The sequence below is a fragment of the Eurytemora carolleeae genome, unplaced genomic scaffold (genome assembly GCF_000591075.1).
Source record: "Eurytemora carolleeae unplaced genomic scaffold, Eaff_2.0 scaffold197, whole genome shotgun sequence".
Lineage (NCBI taxonomy): Eukaryota > Metazoa > Arthropoda > Copepoda > Calanoida > Temoridae > Eurytemora > Eurytemora carolleeae.
In genome coordinates, this window is record NW_019396181.1 from 61,057 (window position 1) to 85,668 (window position 24,612).

General features: G+C 31.4%; 3 protein-coding genes across 3 annotated transcripts in view; 2 read left to right on the plus strand and 1 right to left on the minus strand.

Annotated features, from left to right (window-relative positions):
- LOC111697405 (uncharacterized) overlaps window positions 1-11,384 on the plus strand; it is a 16,559-nt gene extending 5,175 nt beyond the window's left edge. Inside the window, exons 5-19 of the mRNA XM_023467417.1 lie at window positions 68-178; window positions 567-653; window positions 2,277-2,320; window positions 2,394-2,446; window positions 3,149-3,231; window positions 3,727-3,792; window positions 5,800-5,884; window positions 7,029-7,102; window positions 7,820-7,863; window positions 8,079-8,138; window positions 8,413-8,487; window positions 8,962-9,051; window positions 10,007-10,065; window positions 10,818-10,902; window positions 11,274-11,384. Coding sequence (XP_023323185.1) covers window positions 68-178; window positions 567-653; window positions 2,277-2,320; window positions 2,394-2,446; window positions 3,149-3,231; window positions 3,727-3,792; window positions 5,800-5,884; window positions 7,029-7,102; window positions 7,820-7,863; window positions 8,079-8,138; window positions 8,413-8,487; window positions 8,962-9,051; window positions 10,007-10,065; window positions 10,818-10,902; window positions 11,274-11,368 — 1,111 coding nt within the window. The 3' untranslated portion in view covers window positions 11,369-11,384. The remainder of the gene's footprint in view (window positions 1-67; window positions 179-566; window positions 654-2,276; window positions 2,321-2,393; window positions 2,447-3,148; window positions 3,232-3,726; window positions 3,793-5,799; window positions 5,885-7,028; window positions 7,103-7,819; window positions 7,864-8,078; window positions 8,139-8,412; window positions 8,488-8,961; window positions 9,052-10,006; window positions 10,066-10,817; window positions 10,903-11,273) is intronic.
- Window positions 11,385-15,895: 4,511 nt separating this feature from the next.
- On the plus strand, window positions 15,896-24,250 carry LOC111697418 (uncharacterized). Its single transcript, XM_023467438.1, has 4 exons — window positions 15,896-16,358; window positions 22,377-22,606; window positions 22,954-23,059; window positions 23,697-24,250. Exons 1-4 carry the CDS (start codon window positions 16,245-16,247, stop codon window positions 24,183-24,185), a joined length of 939 nt encoding a protein of 312 aa, XP_023323206.1. The 5' UTR covers window positions 15,896-16,244; the 3' UTR covers window positions 24,186-24,250.
- Window positions 17,470-19,480, minus strand: LOC111697417 (uncharacterized). The gene is made up of 2 exons (XM_023467437.1): window positions 19,392-19,480; window positions 17,470-18,624 (listed from the first exon to the last, which is right to left on the minus strand). The coding sequence occupies exon 2, from the start codon at window positions 18,619-18,621 to the stop codon at window positions 17,674-17,676; it is 948 nt and encodes a 315-aa protein (XP_023323205.1). The 5' UTR covers window positions 18,622-18,624; window positions 19,392-19,480; the 3' UTR covers window positions 17,470-17,673.
- Window positions 24,251-24,612: the final 362 nt, after the last annotated feature.

Sequence of the window (24,612 nt, forward strand, 5' to 3'; positions counted from 1 at the left end):
ATTGGAGAGGTTTGAAGTAGGGACTAGGATATCCAATCCAAGCTATTTATTCAATATAAATATCCAGGGTTTGTGCTGGATTGGAGAGGTTTGAAGTAGGGTCTAGGATATCCAATCAAAACCTTGATGATGTAAAAACCTCTCTCCTTCACGTCTCCACTCTACAATCTATTACAAGGTGAACATTAATCAGAGCTGGAAACTTTTGAATGGTGGATATCAGGATTAATGCTTGATCCACTCTTTTCTTAATCTCGTGATTAAATATTGCTTGTTCTCTTCTTGTTATTAATCTCCAGATTAATTAACCGGTCGGGATTAAGGATATCCCATTCTAAAGTTTTTAGCTCAGGGCATTTTTCATCTTTTTGAAAATACTTAAAATATTTTTGTCATCGTATTTTTGAGTGATTTTAAACGGTGCGTGCAAAAAAAAATATCAGAAATTGTCCCAAACAAAAACGGTCGGAACTCAAGAGTATTTGAAAATTACTTGACAAGTCCTGGAAACAAAAATAAATATCAAATAACTTTATTTCTCTGTACAAATGTTTTTTTGATTGCAGCATAAAACTGAACATTGGGTTCAAAGTTCTAAAATCTAACGACGACCTTTCGAAATTCATTTTGAACTTGGAAACTTCGAAAATCAGGTAATATGTTAGACAATAATCCTGATAATTGATAATATATCATGAAATGATTTTTATTTCCACAGAGAATAGAATATATATATTAGAGGGGAATTTAAAGAATTTCTCGGTATGAATTTTTTCAGTCCCTTTCAGCCTGAAAGGGAGTTCAAAGGTGTACAAATCATGTAAATGTTCACAAATTATATGCAGTAGAGTACATTCATACAGTATGTTCCCTAGACTATTCATTTCAATTTCGAATTTTTAAACTGTAAAATAAACTTTATAATGAATTAGGTGAATAAAAACATCATTTGATTTTTAGTTATAACGGAAAATCATCGTTTGTAAAGTAGAAGGCATAGAGTCTATGTGAAATGATCATTGGTCAATTAAGAAACCAGCCTATTTCATAATTTGGTTTTCTTTTACCAATAATTTTAGATTTTCTATAAAATGATATTCCAGGGCCCAAAAGGTTATATAGCATAAATATGTGAAGTACACCTGCAGTATAGTAACAGTACAACAAAATGGCCATTTTACACTTTTTTCTAGTAAATTCCCCTCTAATATATATTCTATTCTCTATGGTTATTTCTATTTATTATCATGAAGCTGTCAAGAATTATAAACTTTTGGAAATTAAGTGCTGAACCTTTCTTAACCGAATTAAAAATAATTCTACTCCCATAACTGCTGCAAAGATTGCTCTTCCGGAAAAATTCCATTTACTTCTTAAATACTAATACTAAAAACAGTTCTAAAGTGTTTATGTCTAGAGCTATAACAAATTATAAACAAGTTAGTGAGGCACTACGACACTTCAAAGTCTACCAGCCTTGAAAATTGATGTATGTATTGTGTACAGGGAAATAAGGTGTCCACAGATGACCAGTTTTTGAAAATAGATGCTCGCGATGCTTTTCCCTTTGCGACGTGTATACCGTGATCACTAATCTAAATTTTTAGCTCAATATCTCTAAAACTCTAGGATATAATCGCTACTAAAGTTTAAAGAGCCCTTTAACATATATTCATAAATTTCTTTGTTCATTGGGTGTACCGTCTTTTTTTGCCTTATATTGTCAGTATATGTACTGTACGAAGTAATGTACATAAAATGAACCGGAGTTTTCAGTGCTATAAAAACTGACCGAATTAATATAAACTCTAAAAATTTCTTTCTGAAAAATGAGCATTTTTGACTAATTTGTTTTTAATATTTTTTTCAAATATTCCAACGGATCTGAGTTACCTGATTAAAAAATGAAGAAATTGATATTTCACATGAAAAATTCAAGTAGTTCTTTTTTACTTTCTTTAGCAGCTTTTAAAACTTTGAATTATCTAATAGATCTAGAATATTCAGGAATTACTCACAGTATGGGAAAAGTTACCGCGCTCATTTTTTAAAAATTACTAATCATTTGAGAACACCTTAATGTGTCAGTGTCCGAATTAAATAAATCTAAGCCGCGTCTCAAATCCACCAAAAACCATATTTGAGCTGCGGCTTAAATTATGCCGCGGCTCAAATTCTTTAAATGATTGGATAAGTGTATATTTTTGTAATGGCTAAAACATACTATTAATATTTCTCATGATTATACGATAAAAACCAATATTTGAATATTTAAGAGAGCTAATGATACCGTATGTATCCCTGGACAAGAGATCAATAGGTAGGAACAGTTTTCAAAATACTATTTTAGAGCTTTTAAATTGGATCAGTTAAACTAAAGGGATTAATTTTAGATGCCTTATTGAAGCTGAAATCATTGAAGATTTTGAGTTTGGACAATTCGGAGGTACTTTTTACATATTTTATACTTTACTTTACTTTACTAGACATTATTATGCATTATACTAATATTTACATGAGTACTTTACATTTTATAGATTAGTACTGTATCTGCATGAAGATGAGTACTGTACATGCAGATGAGAACTTCACAATTGTAGATACTAGTGTACATGAAGATGAGTACTGCACATGTAGATGAGAACTGTACATGCTGTAGATGAGTACCATACATGTTGTAGATGAGTACTGAACATGTTGTAGATGAGTATTGAACATGTTGTAGATAAGTACTGTACATGTATATTAGTACTGTACATGTTTTATATGAGTACTGTACATGTTGTATATGAGTACTGTACATGTTTTATATGAGTACTGTATATGTTGTAAATGAGTACTGTACATTTTGTAGATGAGTACTGTACATGTTGTAGATGAGTACTGTACATATAGATGAGTACTGCCCATGTTGTATATGAGTACTGTATATTTTGAAGATGAGTACTGTACATGTTGTAGATGAGCACTGTACATGTTGTAGATTAGTACTGTACATGTTGCAGATGAGTACTGTACATGTTGTAGATGAGTACTGTACATGTTGCAGATGAGTACTTTACATGTTGTAAATGAGTACTGTACATGTTGAGGATGAGTACTGTAAGTGTAGTGTACATGTTGTAGATAAGGACTTTAAATGTTGTAGATGAGTACTGTACATGTTGTACAACTGTTGACAGGACTGCCTGACCTACTAAGCTTATCAGCTGTTTGGGGTAGAACCAACAGGAATTTAAGATCTAACAATTTAAACAAAACATTGTATGATGTAATCAATGCTCAGGTCGGAACTTTCGAATTGACAATCCTTCCAGGCCCATACATTTTACATAAAGGGGATCATTCATTTGGTGGGCTGTCCCGGTTACCCTTTCATAGTCTGTAATTGTACTGTATAGCTTGCTCTTGCTCTAGCTGGTTAAAAGTCGGACTGGTGCTTGACATGAACATGAGTTTACAGTGCTGGAAGCTCTTGATTGTAGCTCTACAGCTACAGGTTAAGTTAGATTCCTCTGGATATCTTTGTAAGTCAATCGAATGTCCCAAAAATACAACTCAGGCTTATTTGAGCAGTTAATCGCTAATAGTTATCAAAGTGAATATCGAGTTTAAGTGCACTTTGATTATTGCTATTTCACATAATTTCTAGAAATCTAGAAATCTAAATTATTTAAAATTCTGAATTTAATGGATTTTGCCAAATCTTAAAATAAAATTGAACAGAGTTCTCCCAGCCATCAGTTCTTTAACAGAATCCAACAAATTAAATCTCAAACATCTCTTTCTCAGGTATATATATATATATATTAAAGAGACTGTCTTCCTAATTTCATGTGATCCTCCATTTATAATTCAATTCCAATTCATATGTCACGTCAATGATGTGGCTTAAAGGAAGTGACCGGCAATGTATGGTGGTTGAACTGAACAAGTAGTATTATGGACATATATTTTTAGTATTTATTTGAGACATATAAAACGTTCCTACGACGTATATTTACAGAGTTTAATCGCAAAGTCGACGTTCAAAATCATGAATTTGGGTGAGTACGTTTTCAGAATCGGTTTTTGGAATTATTAAATAACGACGACAAAAAATGTAAAGAAAAATCTACAGAAAAATAATTAGTGTTTAGGAACATGTTGAGAAAATAAAAATGAACTCTTATCATCGAAAATAAGTAATCTGTAATTTTATTGAAAAGACGACATTTGAAGAATTTGTAGAAATCTGCGAACAAATTCATAGAAAAAAAGAAGATCAAAATAATAATGAAACGGAGATAGAATTTAAAGAATTTGAGCCGCGGTTTAAATCTGCCAAAATCCGGTTTAAATTAAGCGCCGGCTTAAATCTTGAAACAATTGATACAATTTTAAGTGGAACCAACCATATTTAAGCTGCGGTTTAAACTTAAAACGCCGCTCAAATTCTTTAAATTCGGCCAACAATTGATTCTAAAATTTATTAATTGACAAATTTCTTCTGAGAAATATGTTCCTGAACATCTAATTAGTTTTCTGTAGAATGTTTACAATATTTTTCGTTGCATTATTTAATAATTTTTAAAAACCCGGTTCTGAAAACGTACCCACCCAAATTCATGATTTTGAATGAATGTCGACTTTGCACTCAAACTTAGTAACTATACTTCGTGGAAACGTTTTATATGTCTCAAATGAGTCCTAAAAATGTTATCCACAACACTGCATACTCAGTTCAACCACCTTACATTGCCTGTCACTCCCTTTAACAAGTGTTTAATTCTGATAACTTCTCTATTGTTTCTGAACCACAAATAAAAAACAAGTTTTTAAAAGCAAAAAAATGGATATCAAATCATGCTTGTTCAGACAAAACTTTTATTGTATTAAAAGAGGGATACTCATGCTTGGAATTTGGTTTACAGTCTCTGAAACTCTGAACTTTAGACAACTCTAAAAGTTATTTATCAAATGTTTAGAGAGCCTCGACTTAAAAGTGTCGCAAAGCCTTGACATTTAGTTTTACTGCACTAACTTAAAAATACTTTTTGTAGCTCTAGGTATATACATTTTAAGAGTGCAGGGGGCTTGTTTCTAGCTTAAGTGTTACAGGAGTTATTGGCAAAATACTGCTTGATTTTGGCATGAGAACGTGTACATCTTGGTTTGCCGTGAAAACTATTCTAAATTAATGATTCACGGTAACGTTGATATAGTTCTATATAGTTTTATAGTTCTATATAGTTTTATAGTTCTATATAGTTTTATAGTTCTATATAGTTTTATAGTTCTATATAGTTTTATCTAAATAGTTTTATAGTTCTATATAGTTTTATCTATATAGTTTTATAGTTCTATATAGTTTTATAGTTCTATATAGTTTTATAGTTCTATATAGTTTTATAGTTCTATATAGTTTTATAGTTCTATATGCCCGATTTACAACGCTAACGGTATCCTTTAAACCCTTGTAAGAGCAAACTATGATGTAAATATCTGATTTAATAATTTACTATTTTCTACAATTAAGTATACTTGTGAATATGTTCAGCAGAAACAATGCAGATTATTGACACAAAATACAGGCTTACCCACACAGAAGGGGAGGCTATACAGACGACCTGACATAGAAAAATGTCTTTTAATGAATTATTTAATAATTTGATAAAGAAATAACAAGTTTACAAACATTTTGTACACAAAGAAACAGAGTTTCTATAAATATGTATCAGTTGTCTCGTTAAGTTTCATCCTTTTTGGGTAAATTTCGGAAGCCTCCAATGATAATATTATATGAAGTATGCACTTTAGGGAGCCTCCAAGGATCCGAATGACCAGCCTCCAAAACCAGCTCCAAAATCTGACAAATATAAAGATGGTTTGGAATATACTGGAGGTAAAGCTAGCAACCTAATATTGCTCACTAAAGATGATAACGTTGATAACGAAAACTCTAAATTTAACAATTTGAAGTCTTCTGTCTACAAAGAAGTCTATTAAGGGCGTCCTAAATGAATTTGAAAAAAAACAAGACACAAGTGTAAAGCGGCAAGAAACCATGAATAACTAAAAAAAAATTTAAATAATATTTTGCTTACAATTTTTTTTCACGGCTGGCGCTGGATTTTGGAACATTCCTTGAAAATGTGAAAATGTCGTCTTTATTATAAAAAATCCTCGAAACAGCAATAAATGTTACTCTCGGATCTAAAAAATAAAAAATATTATAAAACATCAACTGTATTTGTACTAATGCGTCGAAAAAAATCGATGATTATAAGTTGTAATATCTGAATGATTTGTTTGATATTAAATTTTTTTTTACGATCCTATTCGAATATTGCAACTTTCTGAATTTGTATGGACGCTATGTTCTTCGGTATAAGTCGTTTTTAACAATTTTCTTCTTATAGACGCAACAGATAGAAGTAAGATTAGTAGCAATCACCATCGAATATTTTTCGACGTAGGCCGATACCCCCTTTAATTTTTAGCGAACAAATTTTCTAAATTACTTTTTAATTTGAATATACACTTCAATATAGCAAACTGCAGGACACTGCAAATTAAACAGAAGGAAAGGTCAAATATCTGGTACGGCTTTGTGGCCTTGTATCTCCTCTAGTTTTTAGTACAGTGGTAGGCGATTTTATTAATACAGTGAAGACGACTTTCAATTTTAATTTTGACTTATATGAAGACGATAAACCGCATGGAAACACATTAACATAGAAGTCAACAGAAGCTCTCAATTAGAAAAGCTTCTCTTTGTTAACTTGTAAAATTTTAATTAGAAAAAAAGCTTGTTAAAAATCAAAACTTAAGTGAAGATGTCGTCTTCATTGTTTTGATATTATCGCTTGCCACTGGTTCACCGCCAGGTTATATATCAGAAATTTCCATCTGACGTTCATTTGTATAGTCAATGGTTCTAATTAGATACTGAGAGCAGGTTTTAAGAAACTTAAATAAAACGTTGTAGATTTTGTTAATTTGTTTTTAAACCCCTCTTCCTTTAATTTTTAGATTATTTCCTTCAGATTATCGGGATGAATCTATTATATCTGATTCAGCTGTCCATCAAAATCCAGGAGACATTAAACAAACTGACCAGGTAAAAAAGGTGTAAAAATTGTAATCCTCAAGGTACTGTTATTGTTAATATAAGTGAACCTCCACTTTAAGAAGATCATAATCGATTCACAACGGTACCCTTTAAACCTTTATCTGATTAATATTAAGGAAGATAAGGTTGTTCTTCTAACAATTGAAGAATATTTGAAATTCAATAGCAAGTATGCTGCATGGATATCTCTTCATTTGACATAGATATTCTTCATTTGACAAAGAAATCGGACATGCCACTCTGTAAAAATTATAGAGCAACTTGAAATAAAGTTAACAGTCCCTTTAAAAGAAGCTGCAATGAATGAAAGTATTTATGAAGAGATGAATGAATGTGCATCAATCTTTTGTACGTCCTCAACAATGCGTCCTCCTCAATGCGTCCTCTTAAATGTGTCCTCCTCAATGCGTCCCCCTCATGACGCGTCCTCCTCAATGCGTCCTTCTAAATGCGTCCTCCTCAATGCGTCCTCCTTTATGAGCGTCCTCTCTGTGAGTTATCATTATGAGTGCAACAAAGTGTGTTCTCAAGAGTGCGTCCTCAATTTGGCCTCATTATGTGTACATCATAATCAGTACATTGAAGTACGTATCCTTCGTTCAGTTTTGTTACATAGAATGTTGATAATGTTGCCAGCTAATAAGAGGAACCCTTTTAATTGTAATAAAGATTATCGACCTAGAGTCAGCATTTGAATATGTTTAGTCTTGAATTGCTTGAATGTGAATTTCTTCATCCTGCAACATTAGGTAGCTATATAAAGATAATCTTCACATTTCTTCTTCTTCTTCTTATCATTATTATTATTATTATTATTATTGTTATTATTATTATTATTATTATTATTATTATTATTATTATTATTATTATTATTATTATTATTAATATTATTATTATTATTATTATTATTATTATTATTATTATTATTATTATTATTATTATTATTATTATCAATATTATTGTTACCCTGTGGCCCGTCAGCCCAATTTGAAACATTTATCCATTATAAATTCAGATGTAATAGGTAATACAAATAAAAATAAAAATCTGCAGCAGGTAATACAAAAACTAAAATATCTACAAAAAAAAGGTCAGCTAGACAATCTATTTCTTCCTTAAGAATCTAAAAATATGCCAGTTCGAAACTTTATCCAACTTTTACTAACATAACATCTAATATGTGAAAGAGGAAAAAAGGTTCTTTGAATTATTAGATTGCTAGAATTAATTGAACTAGGTAGACAGGTAGCTGAACTAATTTATCCCTTAAGATAGAAATTTAAATCAAATTATTTAAGGCGATGAAATGTTTTTTGAGGTTCCAGAACTGGCCAGTTCTCCTTTTTCCGCGCTGCAAACTCTTCACGTAGAAGGTTGAAAAGTTAATTTTAAAGGGACTGTGAACGCAATTTTAAGCGACCCTCCATGCAAAGAGGTCTATGTCCGATTTACAAGGGTACCCTTAAAACGTTTGAGTGTTCGTTAAGTACAGAAATAGGGTGTGCAAACTTATCGAAACCTACTTGTTTTGTGTTCAGCTGCGTGCAGTCTGCGCTGTGTGTGTGCAGTCTGAACTCAACCCAGCGCACACATATCTCTGTACTTGCCGAGCACACAAAGGTTTCAAGTGTACCGTACTGGAATTCCGCTTTCAGTCCCTTTATAAAACAAATGTTTTTCCTTTAAAAAAATAAATTTTACTTTTATCAATCTTTCTGTTTGTTGGTGTTTCGATACTACGTTTAAAAATAGATATGAAATCTTGAAATAAATATTTTTGTTGTAACTGTTGTTTTAAAATAAAATATTTAACTTCAGTTTGTGTTCTCAAATTGTTATTATTTCAGGAAATATTACAAGTCCGTTAGTTCTATACTTGACTGAGAAATCCAAGTTACTTGAAACCGTTCACATAAAATCTACAAATTCTAAATTAGGAAATTATCATAAATAATCATTTTTGTAGAGTGAAAAACATAGAACTGTGGAAAAGGAAGACGACGTTTTGTCATTTTATGTGTATCCTTTGATATTAAAAATTTTACCAGTAGGTTGAAAATTAACTTATTAAGTGTTATGGTTCTATGTACAATGTAAATTGTACATTACATCATTACTGTGTTTCATGTATTTAAAATTAAATAACTCGAGTTTAACAGTCTTATGGGACTTACCGTATTTAATCTCTTTATTTTTTAATCTGTGTGTTTTTACTTGATTTCGGAATAATGATCGAGAAAAAGATAGTTAAACTATTCCTAGCTATAACAAAAATGGACTTTTTACAATTTTAAAACAAAATTTCTTTTTTAATATTTCTATTTGAAATTATTTGGTATATGATCATTTAAAAAAAGTCTATCAAAATTATTTTGTCATCATATTTGTCTCCTTCATTTTATTTTCTTCTTTTGTTGAATGTCCCTTCCAGCATCAATTTGGAATAACAGTTTTTTTTTTCAAAACTTATAGAATGGCCGGGATATTGAAAGTACGGGTCAGAACTTTTTGGAACATTTCTGTACATATTTAAAGACGAATCGAAATTTTTCAATTTCAAGTGACCCTCCATGCAATAATGACATATCCGATTTAAGTACGACTTATATACAATTGTTTTTGATTTTAAAAGCTGATTATTTTCACTTGTCGGTTCTCCAGAATTGACTTGCACGTTTGTACTGAAGGAAAACATATTGTAATATACAGTAATTAAACACTTTTAATCCTAGAACACTACATAATCTTTCACATGATTGATCAGATAAAGGTTTCAAGGACTGGTACCGTTGTGAATCGGGCATGGCGATCTTAACATGTAGCAAGAGGGTCACTTGAAATTTTGCCTTCAGTCCCGTTATTTGTAAGGATCCATATAATATGATTATCTAGACGGATATATGTTTAACCATTTCTACGTCTATCCGAAATCCTTTCTAAAATCTTTCCAGGTGAAAAACGGCTGAATTTTAAATTTTTGCCTCATTGCAGATACAGTTATACATTTAAATTTACATTTACATTTATATTGCAGATATAGTTTTACATTTACATTTACATTTACATTTATATTGCAGTTATAGTTTTACATTTACATTTACACTTACATTGCAGATATAGTTTTACATTTACAACACAAAATACCCCAGCTTTTTTACAAATTAAACTGAGAGGAATAAAGACTTTAACAAAACCGGATATAGCCTATTTTAATAAAATCTCAAAAGTAAAGCATGCTAAAAAGTTTTATATTGGATTTAAAAATTAGATCCAACCCGTAGAAGTGTTAACAGATCTTATTGGAGTTTAGAGTGTTAGTGCAGAAAGTGCAAAGTTTTAGTAAACAAAGTTTTAACCCTATTCCCGCTGGGGGGGGGTGAAGGATGGTAAGTAAGAAAGGGTAGAAGGGGAGTATGGAAGAGTGGGGAGTAGAAGGGGGGAGTAAGGAAGGATGGTAAGTAAGAAAGGGTAGAATGGAAGGGGAGTATNTGGATTTTGCGATAAAAAATTCAATTTTCGCAAATTTGCAAATTTTTTGCAGATTCTAAAAGTAGAGCACAAGAGCTTTCTAATGATGTATCATTTGTCATATTTGGACATAAAACATGGGATTTAGAGGGGGGGTCAAATTGACCCCCCCCCCAGCGTATCTTGGTTTTCAAGTACCCCAGCGGGGATAGGGTTAATACTTAATCTTTTTTAGGTTGAGTTCATATCTCATAAACAAGATGATATTATCAAAACCCTGGAACAGATAGCTTTACAATCTCCTAGCTTAGTAGCTATAGGTAATCCAATGTAGCAATAAATAAAAGTAGTAATCCAATTAAATTACTTATCTTGTAGTCTTGATATTTCCAAAATGTGGTCTGTCATTTTTGTGCCTTCAAATTGAAGGAGATATAAAAATATTATTTTTTTTTTGAATTTCTTGCAAAGAATAAAATGTCGGCTAATATCTATACAAAGAAGTCAGTCTTGATTTTCAAAAGTTGTAAAGACCTACGACTTTCATAAAAATATTTTTTTTTTTTTAATTATAAATTCAAATAAAATGACGATCTTAAAGTTGTCTCTACAGAAATTAGAATCTGAATGAACAACTATATAACTAAAGTTTAACTTATAAGTAAATATCAATGATATGTTTTGTGTCTAGGATGCCTGCAAGGTCTAGGAAATGTTTCAGAAGAGCAGAAAATCAAACTGAAATGTTTTATAAAAAATAATAATATGAATATTGATGTACAATAATAAACTTATCTAATTATTTCGAATAATATGAAAAAGAAGTATTTTTAAAGGGACTGTAGACGGAACTGCGAGAGGCTCTTTATTTAAAAATTTGCTTGTCCGATTCACATTTACATGAGAAATATGTCGTCCTTTTCTATTGTTGAATTGTGTTTTACTGTATATCCTCAAATCATTTTTACGCAGAAACAACAATGAAGTTGAGTTTTAGGGAAGAAAAACATCGTTAATTAAATTAGACAAAGGTTTAAAGGGAATTATTGTGATAAATGGAGAATGACTACAATCACGTCTGTAGTCCCTTTAAAAATAATTAGTGCCCAGGTTGGTTTTCAGCATCCCTCCGATAAAAAGAAATCCCTCTAGTGAATTTGCCTCCAGTTGATCGGAGGAAATGACAAATGCTTCTTATTTCCTCCAGAACTCAACACTTTTTCCTTTCTGATTGAAATCAAAGAGTTTAATATAAATATGATTGCAGTAGCATGTTGCACGTTTTGTGTAATTTTCCTTAAATTACTTAAACTTTTAAACGACATGATAAAATGCTGGTGAATGACACTGTGTAGTGATAATGTCCAACGACCTATACCTCCTACAGTTCCCTCCTAGTAACTCATTTCATAATTTGGAAACTAAGCAAGGAAATTATTGGTCTTTTTCAATATTAAACATGATTAAAATAAACAAGAAAAGGGCATGGAGGGAAAAGTTTAACAAAGGACAAAGGAATTATAGGAAATAAACAGGAGAAGTTGAATGTACCATTATAGTCATTATAGATATTGGAGGAAGAGACAAATTTTATCTCTGTTTATTTACCAAACTCATAATCCCTTCAGAACTTTAAAAAGACCGATTTTTTTTAAATTTAGTTTTTATCAAAACAAAATATTTCCTCAGATAAAAAAATCTACAACGGAGAAACGATTGGAAAGTGACATTGAAGTATTCCAAAATAACTCCTAGGTTAACCATAGATAAAGATAGATTTGCATACGACGACATTTTTCATCTTGAGAGATATAAATTTACAGAGATGTTTTAAAGATATTCCTATTATATAGATTAACTAGGTCGGTTGTGAACATTGGCTGTTCTTATGTCATTGAGTACTTGTGGTGTACATGAGTTCAGTAGAGAGAAATTTAAGTTAGTTTAGTCCTTCTTCAGTTCTCGTCAATATAATTATATTGCTCCGTGAATTATTGTTGTTCAAATGGTTCCATTCCCGGAGTTATTTTACACTCTATTAAAACACCAAACCACCCCGCTTATCATTGAAGTACAGTTTGACCCCTAGAAGTATGAGTTCTCGGACTGTTCAATTCTTGGTGATTTTGTGTACATAAGCTATCTATGTTTATTTATTTATCTATGAGGTTAACTAACTTAGGGCCAAACAATCAAAACAATCTAGGCGGGTCCAAACTGCATAGTACTTGTCTTTCTCATTTGTGATATCCCATGCTTTGAAGTTGAATAAAAATATGAATATGAATAATGTTTATGTGGTCTATGGTTTATTTTGTTCTATGGTTTTGAGGCGATTACGTAATCTATCTAAATACACTTAGCAAAAATCTATGAATTTTCGAACAAAGTTTTATTTTTTATTAAATTCTTTTACTGATAGAATGACCTCACGGTTAGTTAGATGTCCCCTGTTGTTGTTCAGAATAAAAGGCTTTACTTTTTAGTTTTTTCATGATTTTTTTGTTTCAAGTCGAACCTTGGCTGAGTTTACTTTAATATAGCCAGAGAGGGGAACTCATGTGTTTTTTATATCTATCCATCTTTTGTTAATCTGCAGATTATTTTAATCTTAACATTTTATATCCGCAGTGTACCTTGAGCTGAAAACTTTAGAATGGTGGATATCAAGATCATTGCTTGATCTCCTCTTTTTATTAATCTCCAGATTAAATATGGCTTGTTCTCCTCTTGTTATCAATCTCCAGATTAATTAACAGATCGGGATTAAGGATATCCCATTCTAAAGTTTTCAGCTCTGAAGGGATATTGGAAATGAAGATATTAAACATTGATTCTCATGATAGATCAAGCTATCGGGATTATAAGTTTCCAGTTCCAGACATACTGAAATCAAATATTTCCAGTTCAGGACATACTGAAATCAAATTAGTTTCGCGTTTCCGAAGACATTTGACTTTTCTCCAACGGTCGACCTTGATTTAAGTTAGATACTGAATATCAGGAAGCACAGGCATGCTCCTTATTAAAATATTAAAATAAAAAGTTTTAAAAATTAAAATTTGCATCTTATGCAAATTTGTTGCATCATGATTTCTAACATGAAGTACGTCTATATTTAAACATGAACAAAATTAAATAACTGCTAGCCACTAAAAACATCAAACAAAACCATTTTTTGGATCTCGGTGGATTTAAAAAAACTTTTTGTTAAAGAGAACCACAGTTGAAAATAAAACTTAAAGGGACTGTTAAGGAAAAATGAAAGGTGGTATAGGCTGAAACCTAAGAATATATGTCTAGAGAAATTAATATAAAACTGTGTCAAAATTAAACCAAAACTTATGTATATAAATATATATATATATATAAGATTTGGTTATAAGATTCTATATTTTCAACATATCAGAATCAGCAAATACGCAATTAATCTGAAAACGACGATATCTCAGAGAATTAAACCATTTTTCATTTTTAATAGATAAATTGATACGCCAGTATCACGTGACCAGAACTCCCAGAGACACGTGACAAATGATACTACACTGCCATTGGTGGGAGTTTATAGTGACGTGAGACGGACGTATCAATTATTTTATTAATTTAATAATGAAAAATTATTAAACTCAAATAATGATAGGAGCAAACCTTGGGTTTTCAGGCTGCTCTGGGATATCGTTGTTTTCAGATTGGTTGCACATTTGCTGAATATGATCTGTTTAAAACTTAAATTATTATAGTAAATCGTTTTCTATTTTAATCAATTTATTATTAAATCATAACAGAGTATAGAATTCTCTATTTTGTAATATCAACAGAGTAGAGAATTCTCCTTTCATAATATCCATAGAGTAGAGAATTCTCTTTTCATATTATCTACAGCGTAGAGAATTCTCTTTTCATAATTTCCACAGAGTAGAGATTTCTCTTTTCATAATTTCCACAGAGTAGAGAATTCTCTTTTCATAATTTCCACAGAGTAGAGATTTCTCTTTTCATAATTTCCACAGAGTAGAGAATTCTCTTTTCATAATTTCCACAGAGTAGAGAATTCTCTTTTCATAATTTGCACAGAGTAGAGAATTCTCTTTTCATAATATCCAAAGCGTAGAGAATTCTCTTTTCATAATTTCCACAGAGTAGAGAATTCTCTTTTCATAATATCCACAGAGTAGAGAATTCTCTTTTCATAATTTCCACAGAGTAGAGAATTCTCTTTTCATAATTTCCACAGAGTAGAGAATTCTCTTTTCATAATTTCCACAGAGTAGAGAATTCTCTTTTCATAATATCCACAGAGTAGAGAATTCTCTTTTCATAATTTCCACAGAGTAGAGAATTCTCTTTTCATAATTTCCACAGAGTAGAGAATTCTCTTTTCATAATTTCCACAGAGTAGAGAATTCTCTTTTCATGTTATCTACAGCGTAGAGAATTCTCTTATTATAATATTCACAGCGTAGAGAATTCTCTTTTCATATTATTCACAGAGTAGAGAATTCTCTTTTCATAATATCCAAATAGTAGAGAATTCTCTTTTCATATTATCTACAGCGTAGAGAATTGTCTTATTATAATATTCACAGCGTAGAGAATTCTCTTTTCATATTATCCACAGCGTAGAGAATTCTTTTTTCATAATATTCACAGAGTAGAGAATTCTCTTTTCAAAATATCTCTACTCTATGCTAATATCTTACCACTAAAAGCATTTTGTAATAAAAATATTTTGGTAAAATTTTGAAAGGGAAAGATAGTGGAGATTTTAGAGTTTACATACACGCTGTTCTTGATTTTAAAATGTCTATGGTAAGTTTAATGTTAAGGTACTTTTTGTCTAAAGTGATTAGCGGATTTATTGCTACAGAAATACATGAAGAAATTTGTGAGAATTGTACATTTTCTAGGTAAAATATCTGCAACATTATTGATTATATGAAGGTTTTAAGTGCACCGTTATAAATCGGGCATTGCAATTACGACAATCATTTTAAAAATTGCTCAGCACCATTTTATTTCTATTAGATGTTTTCCTACAGAGTATATGAATATATGTTTAAACCCAAATAAGAAAGATATCGCTGTCTTTTGCATGTTCTCTGTTTTTAATGGTAAATTTTAAAATCATATTTTTGGTAATGTTACATTTTTAAACGTGTCCACTTATTAAAAACTTCCTTACAGAATGTGTAAAAAGAAGACAACAGAAAACCAAATATATTTTTAAAACTAACATTGTTTTCTTGTGTACACACAAACATTTGGCTTCTCTTGATTAAATAAGATAAAAAGAAATGAAATAATGTGTGAAACTAGATAAACAATTAACTAGATAGATGCACTTGTGCAATCTACTAAATAAGCTTGATAAGAGATATATAGTGGGTCGCCTGTTACTTCCTAATTCTCACACAGTGCGCATCTTGGTCCCGTTCCCAGAATCATCAATCTAAACTTTGAAAAAAATTGATTTTTGAACTTTTTCAACCTAGTGAAATGATCATAACAAAATCCACAAAACTATAGATAAACAGAAATCCTCCAAACCATTCGAAACTATTATAATCACCATGATGGTCATTGATCCTCTCCACTCGACCTGTCAAGATAAAAGCCCTGTCACCAATGTAAAACCTGGACTAGATGTAAACCAAGTTTAAAAATGAGAATAATCAAGGAAGTATTGTTTATATCTATCAAAATGTGGATCCAAGTTGTGTCTAGATTCCTAAAATTTGTGTTAGGACCTGCTGATAAACATTCAAACTTACAAAAGGTAAAGATTAAAATAGTGACATCGCCCTTTTTCAGAATAAATTATAATCTTTTAACCATTTTTTCTGAAATATTATCGGCGCCTCCGATTACTTTGACATATCGTGAACTATGCCAGAATTTCAAGTAGAAAGTAATTGAGTATTTGCCACAAACTCCGATGTCCTAAAATCCCTATATCTTTGCAACACAATACTGTAAACCTTAGAAATTTTAAAATATGAATTCTGTTAGATCAAATAATTTAAGTTTGAAACTTTACACTTTTATATTATGCTTAAAGATTAGAACATTTGAATTTGTCGCAAAGAATCGATCATTGGCTGAATGAGATTTTGAAAATCTCAAATAACATTCTTTCTCTCAAATGCTTTAGAAATTCCTCTAATTTGCTAACATCTATCTAATAAAGCTCTTAGCTCATATACAGGGATACCCGGCCACAAAGGATGATACTGCAAAGACAACAGAAAACGCTTAAAAAATTATGGTTCCAAATTCAATTAAGTTTTATGCCTAAAATATAGTATTTTAATGGCCTATTTAACGATTTGGCCATAAAGAAGCTTTTTTACAGTTGCAGGGAATCATGAATATAAAGATACAGATAGTATTCATCGTCTCTGAAGTCTCATCCTTTGTGGGTAACCCTGTAGATATATATAATCTTAGCTATAGCTGGCCAAAGAGCTTGACCAAATTGTAAATATAATCATAAGAATAGCTTAATGATTTCACCATAGCTCAAGAACCCTTTTTCATAAATTTTTGAGATAATTTAAAAAAAAACGCTTCCACTGTAAAAGCAGATTTTTTGTATTTACATTTATTTTGAAATACAATTTTTGTATTGCTTTTTTCAATTCAAACAGAAACGCTTATAACAAAATCTAATTTTCTAATCCCTTTTCCATAAATCTAATTTTCTAATCCCTTTTTCCATAAATCTAATTTTCTAATCCCTATTTCCATAAATCTCTGCGACTTCAATTAAGACCTTTGATATTTCAAACTATTAACTCTGCTAATTCAAAAACGGAAAGCTTCAAACATCCAAGGTTTACAAAACCAGGTTGCAAAGATATAAGAAAATTAGAGTTAGCAGCTACTCATCAGTTTCTTCATATCTATTTCAGTTGAATTTTCATCACTTTTATAATCTCCTCCGAAATTGTTAAAAATAAGAAAAATATAAAAAAATTGATTTAATAAATTAGATGTACTTTACTAATTCCTTTTAAAATAAAATGTTATTTTAACAAAGTTGTCATTTAAACAAGTTGAAATATTTACAAGTTTTTAACAATATTACATTTTTATCGATAGTAATTAACAGTTTTATTTCTCAACTGAGCTGCAGTAGTATCCCACTGTTTTCTTATCCAATTAAGTACTTCTGCTTGTACAGTCATATCATCATGTACCGTCTTTATCTGTACATGTGTAGGATTGGAGGATTTATAGGTAGAATGTTTCTTCCATCCTTGCAAACCCTTGGAACTTTTAGAGTTAAGTTTTCGGGAAATATTGCTATCCCGTCCTCGTGAAATGCTGAAGCTTCTGCTATCCCCACCTTGTGGAGGGTTTCTCCTGAAAGAATTTGAGGTTACGTAAACGGTTAGTGAGCAGGCTTTGTTTAATTCCGTAGATCTTGTCCAAGATACTTGTCTAGTATCCAGGACAGGAGATACTTGTCTAGTATCCAGGACAGGAGATATATCGTCCTCGATACTTGAAGCTGATCCACGTCTTGAACAAAATTGATGACGTGCCGCATGATCAACAGGAATGGGTTCTCTGGTTACTCCAACTGTTATAGTTTCTCTTTGTCTTACTTTCATGTCTACGGGAACTCTCCGTTCTACTATTATTTCTCCCACTCTGGGTTCTCTCCGTCCTGCTTCTATCGCTACAGATTTTCTTTGTCCTGCTCCCATTTCTCCGGGTTCTCTCCGTCCTAATCCCATGCGTCCGGGTTCTCTCCGTCCCAACACTTCCATATCTCCTGGTTCTCTCCGTCCTTCTCCCATCTCTCCGGCTCCGAATTCTCTCCGTTCGGCTCCTATCGCTTCAAGATTTCTTCGTCCTACTCCTATCTCTCCGCGTTCTCTCCGTCCTATTTCCATTTCTCCAGGTTTTTTCCGTCCTACTTCCATCCCTCTTCTTGAATATGCTGGGGAAGGTTTGGACAAATCATATTCTTGAATATTAGAAGTTTGGTTTCTAAATCTAGGAGGAAGGATTTGATGTTTTCCTCGAGTCATGATCTACAGTGTGATCCAATAAACGTGGGAATTGTGTCAATCGTAACATTTTTTTTTACTTTTACATTAATTTGTAACATGATTTAAGGCGGCCATTCAGGTAACAACAAAACCATTAACGATTCAAAAAAGCATTCCCGCTTTAACTTTTACTTATTACTTGGTCGCCAATGCTTAAAAAATTACAAAGGAATTGAGTCTTTGTTAAAAACGAAAATGTTCTAATCCTTATATTTTTTTTCAACCTGTTGCTGTAAACTTTTGAAATTTCAAACTTTGATTATTTGATCTAACATAGTTTACAGTTTAAAGGTCTTCGACGTTGAGTTGTAAAGAAATCAGAGTTTGTGGAAAAGACTCAATTCCTTCTATCATTATATATCCACCATAGTTTCAAAGATAAAAAACCTTGTCAATCATGAATAAAACTTTTGAATTTGAAAATCACTTTAAATTTCAATCAAAATTAAATATTTTCAGATTTATTAGACCATGGTTTGAATAGCTCAGAAATTTCTTATTTAAAGGGTGTGTAGACATATCAATAAGAGACTCTCTAGATATAGATAATTATGTTAATTTCACAACGGTACCCTTTAGACCTTGTTTGAGTCATCTTTGTTTTTCCAACTGAAAATTGATTATCTTAAATTGTGGTTCAAAATAAATAAAGTAAAGTTAAATAAAGTTCATTTAGAATTACGTCTACAATACCTATAAAGAGACAAATATAACTTTAAACACTTATTTCCCATGTTTATTGGAACTCCCTTGTTAAGCTGTAGTATATGGTAGAGTGTAGTGTAATAACTGATATCTCAGCTGAGTGTAAGTGATGAACTGAACTATAAAAGCATGACAGTTTGTCTGAATGCAATGTAAGTTACACAGATCCCATTGAAACCCAATCTACAAATACTAACTTAACCCTGTATAGTTGGGCCGTGGGAGGAGGTTTGGAATCCATCCCCCCTTCATAGTATCTTATTCTTCGTAACAGAAAGCTGAAATTTTACACAATTGTTGTAATCTCTTTTTGTCTGTCTGTTTGTTTGTCAGATCATAACTCAGGAACCCCTACACCAATTTGCCTCAAATTTTGATCTGGGAACTCGGGAGTAGAGTGGGTCGACTTTAATGGCGAAAATTTAATTTACCGGTAAAATCTGTCAAGTGCGGGTAAACCGCGGAAGTTACTTTTCGTAACCTTGGCAGCGCTGGGTTGTTCCCAAGCTAATATTAGTAGTAAAGTAGTGATATTTATTGTCTGTCTGATTTGTTTGAGTGTCCGATCATTTCTGACTCATGAACCCCTTGACCGATTTGCCTTTAATTTTGATAGGGGAACTCCGGAAATTGAGCAGGTCGAATTTAAAAGCTGGGTTTTCTTCATAATTTTCTAGTTTTTGACATTTTGGATTGCTTCACAATAGCAAAGCGCAAAAAAGTTGTAATGTAACAGTGGGCGAGTTTTGTTGATCTTTTACGATCAGCAATTCAAGGATTTTTTGGATCGCTGAGATCATAGCTACCAAGGGGAATCAAAGATTAAAACTTATTTCAAACTAAACTTTTTGTATATCCTATTATATTTAAAAAATAAAAATTATGTTATTATTTCACTTTTCAAATGATCAAATGTAAGTTTTGCAGTAAATAAAGAATCGGTGTTAAAAAATCTAAATTTAGCAAAAACTTCTGAAAATTGAAGGTTTTGTATTTTATCAAGGTTTAAAATATTTGTTGCAAATTATTTTGCACAGGAATACCCTACATAATAAAACCTTGCAATCAATTAACAGATAAAGCATCATAGCAAATTTAGAACAAAAAAATGTATTCTTTCAATGATAAAACAGCTTATACAGAATTCGTTATCAATCATGTTATTTTATCATTTTTTCATATTTATATAAAGTCAATTATACATGTTATGGTTCGTTTGTTTGTATTTTTGATCATAAGTCATAACTCAGAAACCCCATAAAAGTTTTGCTTCAAATTTTGATTGGAGAACACGGAAATGTTTTTAGCTTTGTTTACAGATTCTAAGTTGAGGGGGTTGACGTACAACTTTACATAGCTTAGAATTCCGGCAAAGCTGGGTTCCCAAGCTTATTATTAATTATTTACAACTACCTTACAGGGAAGTTAAGAAAATTTTACTTTACCAAGGGCGTAAAAGAACAAAACATCCTAAAACCATCGAGGGGTGTTTTGTTATTGGTGTAATTGGTTGAGTACAAATTTTAAATTGAGTGAAGTCCATACAAAGAAATTGAGTCTTTGCCACAAACTCAAATTTTATAATCCCTATATCTTGTAAACCTGATGGTGTAAACACTTGGTATTTCATACTTTGATTATTTGATCTAACAGAATTCATAGTTTGAAATATTTAAGGTCTACGACATTGAGTTGAAAAGATTTTGGAAGTCAGAGTTTGAGGCAAAGACTCAATTCCTTTAAATAAAATACTCTCGGTAATAATGTATTCTCTCGTTCTAATATTATTGGGAAATCCTTTAATATGGAAAAAGACTTGATTTTAACTTTATTCAACAAACTTCCGCAATTTCACACGATAATTGCGAAAGATTATAATGTTCCGCTTGCGGTCATTAAAAATTATTTTTGTTATTAATTTTCGCATCACAAATTTGCACAATTTGACAAGAAAATTAGTGCAAACAATGTTTGCAGGCTAAAAACAGGGGACACAAATTAAAAACTTATTATGAAGTATAAGTAGTCAGTAGCAGTAGTCTTTTTGATTTTAAATAAAGAAAAAATACCTAAAAGTAAGTAGCTTATAGAAGCTAGTTTTAGCTGGTAATTGGCAGGAATTAACGATATTTTCAAATCTTTGAAAAAAATAATTAAATAAAATAAAATTTTATTGATATTTTTCGTTCAGTTTGTGTCTCATGAGGATGCAGTTCTAGTTAAATATAAAAAATATTATAAGCAATATTATTTTGTGCTTTAATAATATTGCAGAATTGGACTTCATCCTGTTATTTAAACTACAGTTCAAAGTCTAATCATTATAACGTGTTATCCCATGCTTCAACTAAACATTAAAAAGAAATTGTTATAAAATATTAATTAAGGAGGGTGGCCTGCCACTTTAAATTGGGTCAAATTCACAAAGGAACTAGAATTACTTACCTCATACTGTCATTTTAGAATTTCTCTAGTTCCTCGGCGTTTAAGTCTATTTGCAGAAGTTTAGACATTTTCAATATCTACGATTGAAAAGATATAATTTGAAAAAATGTAATTTTTTAAATGAAAATTTTCAATTATTGTTTACATACAATGGCACTGAGCAATTTTTGTAAGAAAAATTTACACTTAACAATATTTGCCAAAATATAAACACTGAAAAAATCATCAAAACTGTTTGTTTTGGAAAATTAAAGATAATAAAATCAAATAAATAATTGAACAACAACTTGTTGAATTTCCTCAAATCATAAAAATATCAAAACTCAATGGAAAATCAAAAGAAAAAACTTGTAAGAGGGAAAATTGGTGAAAAATAAAAATTAAAAATTTAAGAATAGAAAAGTCTGAAAAAATCCTAAATCTGCATTGTTGTCGATATGTGTTTTCTATCATAAAATATTAATTCGCTTATTTTTCTTGTCTGTATAGCATGAATCTGAAAGTCTATTTATAATAAAGGTCATTCAAAGCTATGTGACAGTGTTTTACAGTATAACAGTCTGTTAGAGACCTATGTTGTTTAGGAATCCCCGACCCCTGAAAGAAAGATAAGAAGAAGATGCGGCACTCTGCGCATTAAAGCTAAATGTGGAGGTCAGCAACCTCAAGGAGGTTTGGAGGATCGAGGAGAGGAGATGGATAAGTTAGCGCCTCTACCAATCATACCTGGTATGCGGCGGATACGATCCCTACCCTTGGTTCCCTCTGCACCAGAGCAGAGGATCGATCTTCAAGATAATTCTTTTATGCTCAGGTCAGTAAGTCTTATTTTAAACTTTATCGACATTTATTTCATTTATTGTCCTAGCTTGGGGATTAAGTTTTTCTTCCAATCTTGGCCAGACTATTGGAGGCATTTTTTGAAAGTATTTGAAGCCTTTACTGACATTAATAATTATAGTTTCATCATGAAAATTACATTTTTGAAACCTTGTTTTAAAAAAATTGTAAAAAAGCAAGAATTTACAATACAAGTTTGATGGGTCTAAATGCAAACAGAAGAAGTAAAATTGTATTTAGTACACAATGTTGGTTAATTAAAGCAATCAATATTTTGTAACAGCAAACAAATGTGATCAATAATAAATGTAAAATTTACAGGGTAAAGCCTGTGAGAAGATCCTTCTCTTATCCATGTGATCCAAAGGTTCGGCAAAGAATCCGAGCAAAGCTGGTTGCAAGACAAGTATCTGCATGGTCCAGTCAGGTAGGAATATATGAATATACATCATCTCAGATAAATTATAACTACTAACTATTTTAAAGTACAAGGATGGGGAGAGTACTAAGGGTTTACCTTAAGGGGGGATTGCTTCGTGGTAAATTCTACTAGTAGCCCCCCCCCCCCATGTGCATTTGATAAGTTCAAAAGTCCTTGCACTTTGTGATAATTAAGATGAAGCAGGAAAAATTGCCTGTCAAAGTTTTGATCACTTATGCAGCAGTTTATTAACTATACAAACTATTACTGCAAGAGAAAGTAGAATTTAAAATGTACATTATTGGTTGTATTTTTGCAGTTGTTTAGAAATCAAAGAAATAGTAAACCTTTAGAAACAAAGAGTATAAGTTAATTGAAATATATAAATAATTTATGAAAGAAATAAAGTTTTGGTTTCAAGAATTCTCTCTAGGTTATTATTAAAATATATTTTTGCTTGGACCACTTAAAACAGACATAATAGATTTTGATAGTTTTTTTACATAAACGATTGTGACTAAATTTAGGATTTAAGCATTTTTTCTTCATCTATCTTGTTTAAACTATGAAAAGATTTTATCTTGAATTTTTGAATAGTCTTAATTTAGTTAAAACATAAAATTGATGAGAACTTAATTTCCAGGAACCTAAACATGCTGTGAGAAGTAAAAAAGAAGGTTTGTTTAACAAGCCTAATCTAAGCACTGATCAAACTAGTGTTGATGGATCCCCAAGGCATCACGTTGAGAACACGGAAGTAACAAGCGCCCCCTTGGGTCACCGCTCTCTCAACCTTTATCCCCAGCAACATATGATCTCATGCCTTACCGGCCCGGACACCAGGAGAACTGTAAGGTTCAGCAATCAGCTGTTTAACACAAATGATCTTGTTACCAAGTCCAGCACGAAATCAGCGCATGAAAAAGCAAAGACTTTGATTGACAAAAATGATGGGCTTATCAATTCCAAGAGTGAAAGATCAGTGAGAAGACAAAAATCAGACAGATTCGGGAATCGAACTAACAGTTTGAAATCATCCTTTTCAACATCAAAGGAGAAGAGACGAGACTATTTAAAACAACTTCAATATTTGTCTGATGGGACCAGTCGTGACTCTAGTCCTGACTTATAAACAAGTATTTATTCGTTATTGGTTAATTTCTACAAACTTTTAAAAAGTGTTCTGTGAAATTAAAACCTCAATGAAGGAATAAATTTACCATGATTGTTTAAGATTTAAGTTATGAAAAGTTGCAGAGTTAAACTCAATTGTCCTCCAATACATGGATCTCATTAAATTTTTATTTTTTATATGTTCATAATGATAGTCTGGTGTATTTTTTTATATTTGCACACTTTTCTCAATTTTTGTTTTCAGCTTTTTAAAGCTCACGGGCAGCCGTAGTACATTTTAATTTACGAGCCGGGTCAACCTTTCCGGTCCCAGTTTGTACTGTACCTAGCTCTATATACAGGACTAGCCAGTGCAAAAAGGTTGACGCGGTCAGACTTTATGCTTCATATAGGTTGAATTTATTTTACTAAAGGGGCCGAGGTGC

Excerpts from the sequence above, each read along its gene's own strand:
- LOC111697418 (XM_023467438.1), top strand. The coding sequence starts at position 16,245 with ATGAGAATAATCAAGGAAGTATTGTTTATATCTATCAAAATGTGGATC. Across the intron at positions 22,607-22,953 it reads GATAATTCTTTTATGCTCAG|GGTAAAGCCTGTGAGAAGAT; the intron begins GTCAGTAAGTCT and ends TAAAATTTACAG. Across the intron at positions 23,060-23,696 it reads TATCTGCATGGTCCAGTCAG|GAACCTAAACATGCTGTGAG; the intron begins GTAGGAATATAT and ends CTTAATTTCCAG.
- LOC111697417 (XM_023467437.1), bottom strand. The coding sequence starts at position 18,621 with ATGACTCGAGGAAAACATCAAATCCTTCCTCCTAGATTTAGAAACCAA.